The sequence below is a fragment of the Melitaea cinxia genome, chromosome 22, assembly GCF_905220565.1.
Source record: "Melitaea cinxia chromosome 22, ilMelCinx1.1, whole genome shotgun sequence".
Lineage (NCBI taxonomy): Eukaryota > Metazoa > Arthropoda > Insecta > Lepidoptera > Nymphalidae > Melitaea > Melitaea cinxia.
In genome coordinates, this window is record NC_059415.1 from 2069616 (window position 1) to 2082575 (window position 12960).

General features: G+C 30.7%; 1 protein-coding gene across 1 annotated transcript in view; it reads left to right on the plus strand.

Moving 5' to 3' along the window:
* The window catches only part of LOC123664382 (protein madd-4), a 147732-nt gene that overhangs the window by 111594 nt on the left and 23178 nt on the right, over positions 1–12960 (plus strand). The window contains exons 10-16 of the mRNA XM_045598927.1: positions 1750–1902; positions 2325–2449; positions 4766–5008; positions 7490–7610; positions 8457–8578; positions 10827–10908; positions 12325–12492. Coding sequence (XP_045454883.1) covers positions 1750–1902; positions 2325–2449; positions 4766–5008; positions 7490–7610; positions 8457–8578; positions 10827–10908; positions 12325–12492 — 1014 coding nt within the window. The remainder of the gene's footprint in view (positions 1–1749; positions 1903–2324; positions 2450–4765; positions 5009–7489; positions 7611–8456; positions 8579–10826; positions 10909–12324; positions 12493–12960) is intronic.

Consider the following 12960-nt stretch of genomic DNA (forward strand, 5'->3'; position numbering starts at 1 on the left):
TTTAATTAATTTCGTATCTTAATAAATATAATACAAAATAATTAAAATAGTTATATAAAGACGAATAACAAATAATTCAGATTAAGTGAGAGATTTCGGTGAAACAGTTAATTTTAAATTGACTTCTGGTTTTATACATTCCTTTAATTTAATGACTTTTAATGGTACCAAAATAGCAAAAAATATTTAACTAATATCAAAAAGAAATTTAAAACTTATCGTAATGTCATTAATTGAATTTGAGACATTAAGAGGTAAACAATTTAAAGTTTAAATTTATGACATAAAAAATTATCTAAAAATATTTTGTTTTTTAGATAATTTATTTTTGATTTAATAACAATGAAGCACAGAAGTTAAAAATACATTTTAAAATATGACCACTTAAATTCTTCTTCCGTCGTCTTTTTTTTTCAAAATTTCTTGTCACCTTATTGTCTTCGATTGTTTAGTATTTATTTTGACCAATATTTACCAATATAAATCACTAAGTATAGAAAACTTTTGTAATATCTTACAAAATATATTCAACTTAAATAAAAATTAATCGTGTAATTTTCTCTTATCTTTATTCTAAAAGTGGCCAAATCATTATTTTACAGATAATTACAGAAAAGGGGCGTTCTTTGACCACGTCAAACTAGTTAGTTTCGATAAATTGACACAATTTAACTAACGGCACTTTGTTCAAATAATACGTACAAAAGCGGATTAATTTCATCAGAGGAGAATCAATATTGGCTTCCGTAGTAATGGCTTTGACATCTACCTTTAACCTGTGGACCTAAACTACAGGAAGGACAATTAGTTTAAAGTTCGCAAACTGTCAGCGAAGTCACCGGACAAGCTATTAACTGTTTAGTTCCTGAACTTACAGGAGTCAACTAAACTAGATACAGCGAACTCAAGAGACGTAGGTGAAATCAAACATCTTCCTAATGCTTTAATAGGATTCCTCTAAAGTTAATGAATAGCCTGAACGTGGGAACTTTATATGTTTGATAAGGAAATTCTGTTTAATCTATATGTTGCAATTAAGCCTTTAAAAATACCGGTAGAATATATTCGTTGAACTGGAAATTTGATATCTTGTACACCATATTGTTGCAAATAAACTAAAGAATCAAGAAAAACTAAAAATGTATTGCTCAAGTTTATATTAATTAGAATTAATTAAATAGCATTAAATACATTTCTTTTCTAGGTGCATAAATGTTCACATTAATTATGTTGTTGATGATTGTTAGAAATAATGACTAATTATTATTTTTTTGAGTCTTATTTCTTTTTCAGACAATAGTTAAGTAAAATTATAATATTAATGTTATAATATCGTCATTTTCCTTGTGTAGTGTCAGATATGTAATAAAGTGATAAATAAATAAATATTAAAATGTAACTTTTTACAATACTCGGTATATTAATTACGGTAATATCATAAGGCGATATAATTTTGTACCTTTTTTCTGTACAATATTTGATAAGCTTATTTCAGGGTGATATTAGAACTAAGTAGCTGAACTGAAATAATGTTTCTGCGTGTTTCTTCATACCTTCAATACTTTCCACAATCCACCACCTACCACATACCACCGTACTAATGGTGTTCTACTATTACAATAGAACACAAACTATTAACAAAGTTTCAGTACGTGCTACAACGCTTTTACTTCTGTGATCCTGCATACCTTAAAACTGTTGACTATTTGCAAAATGACCATTCTAAACGATCACATTTTTCTCTCTCAGTGTTCAGTATCTTGTGGCGAAGGGGTACAAGTTCGCGGTGTGGAGTGTACACCAGCGGGTGGAGGGTGTGATCCAGCCACCAGGCCGGAGATATCCAGACCTTGTTCCACGGGAATCAGCTGTCCAGCTTACAGAGAAACTGAAGAACCTGATGTAAGACAAACCACTTCTTTATTTGCCTTAAGTCTGCTAATATATTTGCTTTCAAAGGCAATTAATTCCATGCGATGCAGGGAAGTAACTAAGCAGCCATATTTGTATAATTATGGCATCAATAAAAGTTACTTTTTATATGGTGATAACAAAATAATTAATCTTATTATAACTCTTTTTTGTAAACAATCAAAAGCATTTCGAATCATTGAAATCAATTTTATTTAGTGTAATATAAATCATTTTGGAATAATAAAAACAACCTATAGGAGAATTTCTCTAAGTAACTATTTAACTATACAGACACATTTTGTGGTTTAGAAAAGGTCGAAAAATAGACATAATGTCTAAAACTCATCAAAGTTCAAAAGCTACTCTATTTTTTACATTTTAGTGACAATATTTTAATGCTTTATCTTTAGGATGACATTGAAGATCTCTTACCCGGAGTGGTGTATCACACGCAGCCTTTAATACAGCCTTACCCACCTCCTCAAGCTAAGGCTGAACAACTCATCGGAGAACCTGACGTCCCAGTTGAAGCCACGTAAGTGTCTTTGAAGTACTGATGTAATAACGACTATTCACAGTCCAGACTATCTCGCTCTTGCATACCGTTTTACTATATTTTGTCTCATTCTCATATAAGAGGATGTGTTAATAGATATAATAAAGGATAGAGACGACAATTTTGAACAGCGAGATGGTAAAATTATTTTTGGTGAATAGTCAGTTCTATTTGATTTGGTTGGAGGCAAAATGTTTCAGAGTACAAATAGTATAATTTTTTTTTGTGAAATCAAATTAAGACAGTAGAGTGTTATTTGTCTCGCTTTACGTTCACAATAATGTAAGTTGTTAAGAAAATCCACTTTCAGTTTAGCGTCTGAAATCCAAGTACAAAGAAAAGCACTTAGCGCTTGTTACTATTTTCTCAATTACCTATTTACACTAAAATATATACTTTTTGCCTTATTTTAATGGGCTAACTTAGATACCTATTCTATATTTAAATAAAAATTATAGTGTTACTAAACTGATGTTAAATGTAGTATATGAGTCCTCTCTAGTAAGAACGAACGTTGAACTCTACTAATGTTAGGACGTATAATAGAGGACATTTGTAGGGTTTGCGTACGTTTTAAAAGGAGATACAAAGCAAAACTCTAACATATCTTAAACATTAACTAATTTAACATGTACAGTAGATGTCAAGTTAAGTTAAGCATAGTCGAAAAGACATGTCTCAGAGTGATCGAGTTTTCAAATAGACTTTATATTATTATAATACGATTGCCTCCAGCCAAAAAAAAATTCAAATAATCTATGTATTTTTCCTTTTTTATTATAAAAAATTTGCATGAGTATTTTTTTTTAATTTACTTAAATATTGATAAGATTATATTTTGCTAGCCAGTTTTTCTTTTTCTTATTTTTTGTATCAAGTGAAAAGTTTTTCGGTTATAGAAAAATCATAAAAACGAAAGTTGCAAAATTATTATAAATTTTTATTCTATAAATAAAATTTGCAAAATAAAACCATTTCTATTTTCTTTCTAACAGTTATTAAATTATATTAAAAAAAAATTTACTTCTTATACTAACTAGTTATTTAATTAAAAATGTCTTATTTATTATTGTCTATAGAGTCAATTAAATTATAAAGTTAGTCGAAGTTGCAAATATTAATTTATGTTGTAAACACTCAATGTTCATTCAACAAAATATTTTACTTATATTGTATTTTCTAAGCTCAGAGTATTTTGTTGTTGTTTTCAGCAATTACAAAATATTCTTTGCGTGTGGCTGGTTGTATGTAAGGTATTGTACCTTAACCAGTATTAATTAAAGGTTTCACTTTTGGATTCGATACAACATCACATCTTTTACAATTAATAACATTAACCCACCCCATACACACATCCAGTGGCTGTCGTTTCTTTTAGTTCATAGCTTTTATATTTTATCACTTTGGTACATCGTCTTGGAACCATTTTCAATCTTATTTTGAATGGTTTAAGGACGATTTTATAATAAATATAACTGGCATATATAGATCCTTTGGATCCTGAAAGTCGTGTTTTAAAACAACCTAGATGATAGGTAAAATTTATACAAAGGAAAATTGATCGTACTACACTTTTTTATCTTAGTTCGATTGTGATCAATTTCGTTTGCACTTTCTTCGATTATCTCACGAGAACCCCTTCAGTTCATTACCTTTCACGGACCATTACTTAATCAAAAATTTACCCTTTTTTCAACTCTATGCACTGCACTATAAAATTTATATTTCCTTGCACCCTCTACACTGACTAAAGTTTATCTACTTTTTGTTTTGCTTCGAAATACTTTTCCAATACTCTAAGATACTACATCTCTGCACTGACACCAACGACGCTATTTTTCCTCATATGATTCACAGAGTGGTTTTATATAGAATAGCTATTGCTTACAGCTAAATACAAATTTAAACTAAGATTCCAGGTACAATCGCAGTTACACACAGACACACTGGTGCACATACTTCTACATATACCAGCCAGAACTATTCTTTTAGGTTTAGTAGTTTCTACAAGAGTTTCGAATCCTCGCACCTAGCATGTGTTATCATGTGTGGAACCCCTTTAGAATTTAAATAGAACAATGAATGTTATTCACGATATTAAGGCACTAATGCATCGACGTGAGATCCGGTGAATGCGATTGCCAGCCAACGAAAATTCTGCAAGTGTCTTGATGTTTTATTATCAAACCATTTCAATTACGTAGTCTTAAATATCGCATCCAATCATGCACGTCGACTTCTTTAGCAATGCTATCATCAATTATAAACAACAAACTAAATTGTTTCTCTTTATAGTTACATCAAAGATGATGACTGGGGACCGTGCAGCGTGACCTGCGGTGAAGGCTGGAGGAAAAGAGAGGTCCACTGTAAAATATTCTTAGAATTCAGTCGAACGATTGCAAAATTACCAGATAGTAAATGTATGGGACCAAAGCCGACTGAAGAAACTGAAAGATGCGTTATGGAACCCTGCTCAATGGCGTATGGAACTTCGTTTGGGGACTCCAGCATTCCAGCTTATAATGGTGGTGACAGGTAAAAGATAACTTAAAAGATTACATTGTAGCAATAATTTCTATATTATCAGAAGTTTAAAAAATATATAACATTTTTACATTACGATATGAAGTTTATTGCAAATAAACAAAATAATGAGAGTAATAATATTAAAACCTTGATAAATTATTTCATTTTCAATATCACAATCAGGCATTTTTTATTTTATATAATTTTTGTTCCACTAATTTCTCTAATAAATGCATAACAGTCGATATGATTATGAATAATTGCATAAATGTGAATTATCAACATAAATAACTGCTTTGACACGTTTCAACAAGATTCAAAAGTCTGTCCATAACTCCACTCTTCACTGAATCATTGACTACATCGTTCACTCGAATTTCATATAGTTTTGTTCTATTTGGTTCCCTTTTACTATCTTCATAGGTATCAATATTACCCTCAGAGTCGTACGAATTCATTTCATCTTCATGCGTAGTTGTAACAATTCTTAATTCCACTAATGCTATTAGTAAGCCATAGGGCAACATTTCATTTATGTCTCTATGAAATTCTTCTTTGGGATATACGTTGTTGACATCAATGTCAAATTTCCTTAGAAACGATTCTAATGTTTTATAATATGCTATTTTGAGATCTTCAAAATAGTCCGTTCTGAATGTCGAATCGGTACATAAGTACAGAAAATAGATAATGTCAGTCGCGGGACTCGCATATCTCATAGCTTGGAAATCCAAGAAACATAACTGTTTCCCTTCGCCCTGAAAATAGTAAAAAAATAAATATGTTATACCTTTTTTCAAGCAAAATTGACAATTTTGTTAATTGAAATCACTAATATACATTTAATTAGTCCATTTAAAAGTTGAAAGTGTTTTCAAAGGTGTCAATTAAATTATTTTTTATAAAATTTTATTCCAAATTAAATTACAACGTTTTAACAGTGTACTGTATCGCTTAAAATAAATAACGAATTAATACAAAAGCCTCACTCTACGACTAGAAAAATAGTACCACGGCTTTCTTTTTACTAGACTTGACAAATATTTGACTTACCTCGTCCTTAAACAAGATATTGTTTATCCAACAGTCTCCATGACAAAATACGTTAAAATTTTTCGCCTCTGTATACATTCTGAGAATTTCTATTAACTTATCGTTTACTTTTTCTAGTTTATTTTTAGCTTCTGTGTCTGTTATGAGATTCAGAGACATTAAATACGACTCATGAAAATAGTTTCTCAATTTGGTTTTATTCAAAAACTTGTCCTGGAAAATTAGATCTTTAAATTCGTTACTCATGCATTTGAAATTACTTTCATCTTCATATTGAAATACAAATGATAATGCGTGAAATTTGGCTAATTCTGTAATAATGAAACATACTCCAGAATAATCTAAGTTTTCGCATTTACTAAATTTACTCTGTATAACAAAACCACGCAATAACAAATCTTCTAAAATTATAACTTCATTGTTCTTCGTAGTGCTTGCAAATATACATTTAGGTACAACAGTTCTTTCATTATCTGGTAAAATATTTTGTAATAAAACAAATTTTTCAATAACTTGTTTGTATGCATTGACCTCTCTCTTATGCAATTCACGAAACAATTCTTGTCTAACTGTGTTGATAAGCGTTTTCACTATAAAACTAACACTATTATCTTTATCTGTTTCATTAATAGTTACTCTGAATACATTAGCTACATAATTTTCACCTTTCCCGCACACAAGGTCGACATGATACGTGAAAATATGAATGTTATATATTTCTGCGACACTTTTTATGCACTCGTGTAGTTCAAAACAGTTAAATTCATCTGGTTCACTTATGTTTACGTCTAAAGACATTTTGCTTAGTTTTATCCTAGTGTCGACTGTAGTATTAACACGAGTTACTTCGTTAAAAATTAACGTACTGATAACAGTTTCGATACGAAGAATCTTATCAATATACGATAACGTGTGAACATAATTTCAGTGATAATTATACGATATTTTTGGAGAAATTAGATTTTGTTATTAAGTTGTCTATAATTAGTTTAAATTAAAATTTATATTAGAATTAAAACAATTATTTAAATTTAAGAATTATTTAAATTGATTTGTGCCAAGATTACTTTTTGTAAAAGCAAAATAATTTATTTATACTTATGATATTTAAAACAATTATTTAAATTTAAAAATTATTTAAATTGATTTGTGCTAAGATTACTTTTTGTAAAAGCAAAATAATTTATTTATACTTATGAAATATTTATTTGAAACGATAACCTTCAATTATAAGAGCTAAATTATTTATTCATTTATTTTCAACTCACCTTTTTGGTCTTTTGATTAGCAACTTTTTGTGTTTCAATAACTTTAAAACTGTAACTTTGAATTCAATTCATCAGCTAGTACGATAAATAAAAAAAGGTACTTTATAAGCACTTATAAAATGTCTCTTTAGCTCTTTAGTTCATTTCATTTAAGAGTAATGTGTTATAGCAGGTCATTAATGGGTACATCCGGCAACATCCGAGTGGCGCCTGGATCGCCCGGGAAATCATATTCGTGGAAGGAGAAGGGATACACTAGTTGTAGCGCATCTTGCTTAAGTGGAGTTCAGGTATTTCAATAGTCTTATTTATTTATTTTTTTATACATCGAGGTCGGCAATCAAGCGTCAATCGGTTCACCTGATGGTAGGCGATTACCGTAGCTTATAAATGCCTGCAACACTCGAAGTATCGCAAGCCCCCTCGCAGTTTTGATCACCTTACTCACCACAGGAACACAACACTACTTGAAAGGAATATTATTAAGCTGTGATCTTTTGAGGTCGAGGCATTTCCCCAGTCGAGCTGTTCCAGATTTAGAACAGGATGCTTCCTGCTGTGTACTTTATTTTTTGACTTCGCTTATTTCTTTGCGTTCGTTTTCTATCATTGAGTTTCGAACAACTGATTACATATAACGAATAGTGACACAATATTATTATACTTCAAGATACCCCTGTAATAATATGTCAATATCCCACAGCAGACATAGGACTATTCAAGGGTCATTAAATAGGCCATTCAAGTGGATAAATAAAATATCTTAAATTTTAACGCGACATGTGAATTTCTTTACACGATTTTTTTTTTATGTCACTAGGTTGGTAAACAAGCGTACGGCTCACCTGATGGTAAGCGATTACCGTAGCTTATAGACGTCTGCAACACCAGAAGCATCGCAAGCGCGTTGCCAACCCAATCCCCAACCCCCCCAGGAGTTCTGGTCACCTTACTCATCAACAGGAACACAATACTGCTTGAAAACAGTATTATTTTGCTGTGATCTTCGAAATAAACTTATCGCAACTAAACATATTAAAGACTTATAAATAAATGAAAAAACTTGAAAATTTAATATCGCCAATAATACTCCTTACTATGCTATAATCGACTAAGGCATTATATTTATTTTGTAGGAACTCATAATACAGTGTGTGAGGGATGAAGATGGTAAAAACGCATCTCCATACATGTGCGACCCTAATACAAAACCAGAGAACCGAGTACGTACCTGTAACGACCATCCCTGCCCGCCCCGGTGAGTAGAAAACGCTATCTTTCATAAAATAATAATAATAATACTCTTAACATTTTTTTTAAATATCATATCAAAAATCGAACGTTCCAGAACGATCGGTCGGATTTTTGATATGATAGAATTTCCTAATGTGTGGGTAACACAAAAATAAAATCGTACAAATTAATAATACTCTTTATTTTACACAACAACAATCAACACAATAGCATATTACAAATAAAAAATAGTGTACAAAGGCGAAAATACATATTTATAAACTCGCAAGTTCTCTTTAAATGTAAATAAGACTGGTATATACGTTGTATGTAACAGGGAGATATATACATAAAGTTTAGTTATATTACAAATTCATGAGTACACGTTATGGTATGTTATGTCATGTTTTCAGTGTTTCCCTATATAGACAGGGGATTTGTCTGTAAAAAATCATTATCAGTGGTATGACCGCCCCTGCAAAGCTGGCTCAATTTACTTAAATGTAATTTTTAAAATATATATAAATTTTAAATACATAAAATGTAAGATAAGATCTTTACATAAAAGTTCCTTATTGACAATTAAAGTATTATTTTTTTAAACGTTTACAATTTATAGTGAAAACAAAGTCTCCAAAAGATAAGTTTAACTTGATATGTAAATATTCAAAAATAAAAATATTATTCAAAATATTCACAACGAAAACCGGATAACTTAACATCCCTATCTAAAACGGAAATAGTGAAGCGACTTAAAACAACGCTGGTCTATGCTGGTGTAATGCATCATATGTCATAAGTTACTCGTTTATTTTTAATGCATTACGGTATAATAACGTTGTAACAAGCTCAATTTATATTTTAAACACGCTTACACTGCATTATACGTATCAGCCTGTTAAATCCTATCACACTATTCTAAACTCTATATCTATGTGTTTAAAGTTTGATTTCGTGTGGTTTTCATCGTGTTGCGTTTGTGAAAATAACATTAAATTACTACATAAAGCTCCCTGGAATACTGTTTAACCAGTGCATTGCGTTAAAACTACTGTTACGGTTTAATGTATAAGTCTATTATACCGTCTCTGTATTGAGATGTATATTTAATACGAGTATATATTCTGTATCTATTTTAAGTTATAATTGAAGTGTTAAATATCTTTGACGCCAGCGATTTTTTGTTTTTGTGAATATGTCGAATTTCTTTTGTTATCATATTTATACAAATCAATCTATTTGATGTAGTCGTTTGGAAGTGATGCGTGTACAGCTTTACATACATAACGGCGATTCCTTGTTATTATTTTATAATATATAAGATAAAGGTCAAAATTTTTCAACATAAATATAACTAAAAACTAATATAGTAATAGTAAAATCGTCGTAATCTTTAAATTATCGTATTGAAATCTACATATAAATGTATATGTTATGCTCAAAGATCGAAAACGCTCATTGAGCGGAAAAATAGCTCACAACGCGATGTGGTCACAGTAAAACATCCACATAGCGAAATTCGTGTTATGGCTCTAATGAAAACGCGCACGACGCGTTGTGGCAATCAAAGAAAGACCAAATAGCGAAATTCGTGTCGTGGCTTACATGCTATTCGATCTCAACGCGTTGAGGCAATGAAGAAAAGCCATGACGCGTATGGAATACTATTTGATTACAACGCACACTACTTTCCGATATAGATCCTACTAGGCCAAGGCTGGAAACGTTTTGGTAGATGTCCTTAAGAAATATTTTTCATATTATAAAATCACGGCATAACGTGTTTCTCATTATCAAATATATTAAGTATATAATTATATAAATTAAAATGAAACGATATTTATTATTTATTGAGATTACTTTATATTTAAAAAATCAAATAATAAGTAACAGAAAATTGTAAGAACGACAGTTAAATTTTCCCATAGAAAATGTTCCAACTGTGAAACATTTGGTGTCTTGTCAAAACAAAAATTGTCACTTAGTTGTCAAATATTTAGGTGCGTTCAGAAAGCGTTTGTCCATATTTTTGACATATATACGTAGGTGATACGAAATTCACCGGGACATCTAGCGTATAATAAAAAATACATGTACATACATCTACACATGACATATTACTCAGTACACATAAACATTGACAAAGTATCATTATCCAAAACTTCTATACATACTAACAACATTTAAAACACAAATATATATAAATAATCAAACATCATACAACTATCAATTCGTCTGTAGAAGTGTTTAAGTATACATAAGTATCTTTACAGGTGGAACTATACGGAGTTTTCTCAATGCACCAAGTCTTGCGGAATCGGTATTCAGACCCGCGAAGTCACATGCATTCACGAAGTAAGTAGGAAAATCTCTAGCGAGTTGCGTCTTGGAGTCTTGTTTCTTTTGATCGTATTGTGCTTGAATTGAATATTAGATGGGAATGATGTTTGAATTTAGATCGAATTTTTTATTTATTTATATAAGAGAATAAAATTTTGATTATTCTGTTTATATTTATCACATTTCTTTTATTTTTAAATTTACTTGTACAAGGAATATCGGAACATGTTTGTTCATATATATTAATACGCTAAGGTTAAGATGTTTGCCTCCTTTTTTAGAAAAAAACCTCACAATTACTCCACATAAATTATATATCATTTTATATATAATTGCTTGCTCTACCGGCATCCATAACTTAAAAAAAATATTATTGCTTTTGTTTTTGTAAACTAAATAATTATTAAAATTATATATATATGACGGCTTTAATTTAGAAAGAAAGAACGTCAATAAGACTGACGGTCAATAATCTTTTTTTTCTTATTTAGTGTTAATTATTCGCACGGGTATTGCTATGGCTTATAGTAATCATAAGACCTGCGTTTTTGAATTGCTATTAAAACATACGTTAATTCAAATTTTTTGTTTATTTCTGTTTGTTAAATTAAATGCTTTAAAAACAGATTGATTAATGAAAATATTAACATTAGCGCAGATATGAAAATATAAATATAGGTTCACAAATAACAACGTTCTTTTTACCTTGGCTGTTTTCGTTCCGTTCAATTTACATTCCCATGTGAATCTTGACACGTTCTGTAAAATAAACGGTTCTTTATGCTTATACGTGATAATAATTTAATTTGACCAAAGATTAGATCGAAATTTTTAAAATTAATTATTTTAGACGACGCGTTAGCGCAGTGGTCTGCAGTCTGTGCAGCAGTCTGGTTTGTGGCTGTTGCGCTGGCGGTCGTGGGTTCGATCGGATCGACAGACCTTTGCATTGGCTATATAGATGTTTGTCGTGGTCTGGGTGTTTGTGCTTGTATATAGTGTGTTTGTGCTTGTATATAGTGTGTTTGTGCTTGTATATAGTGTGTTTGTGCTTGTATATAGTGTGTTTGTGCTTGTATATAGTGAGTTTACGGGCCCCCGACACAGGAAAAAAGGGGGGCCGTTAAGTGTGAAGCGTTTATTTATATTATTTCAGTTTACTATCGAACTACAGTGGATGAAAACATTGAGCAAAAGTTATAATATATCAAAATCTTAAAGAAAATAATCGGTTAGACTTAGACCATACAATTTGAATTATTGTGTATATTTTCATTAGTAGATAAAGTATTTTAGGGCAAAAATATGCTTTTTTTTAGCAAAAACTGAACGCAATTGAAACTTAAATCAAATTTTCTCGTCGGTCCTTACTAGTTACGCGTTCTGGTCGAGTTTGTAAACATTTTTAACTACATTTTAAATCGTTAATAGGTAACTCGCGGTGGTACAAATACAGTGGTGGTACCAAACAGTATGTGTCCGCAACCGCCCCCACCAGACCGACAGTACTGCAACGTCCTCGACTGCCCAGTAAGGTGGCATGCTGGTGAATGGTCGAAATGCTCCAAGACCTGCGGGGGTGGTATGAAACAGAGAGAAGTAAGTGTTGAAAAATAATTATATTTGTATAATATACTTTATTGTACACCACAAAGAAATAAATAAACATAATTACAAGTAAAAAGTCGCGTTAAAAAACTATAACCACTTTACATCGACGATTAAAAAAATGAAAACATCATCAACAATGTAAATTAAATAATATCAAAAGAAATCCATTTAATACATAAACACCAAAAGACATGTCATGGTAACTGGAACTGTATACATAGGTTACAAAACAGTTCGATTTCAATTAAAACTAATTACAGCCAGAAAAAAAATCTTTTCTTATTTTGTATGTATAAATTGAAGAATAACCTCTTTGGTTTATAAAACACGTACAAACATTTTACCCGACCAAATATGAATGTCGGCACTTGCGCTGTCGTACGCAATTAGCAAGGAATTTATAAACAACAGAGTGCCTAGTGCGAGTTTTATTCACAGAAACATGAGAGAAACGCG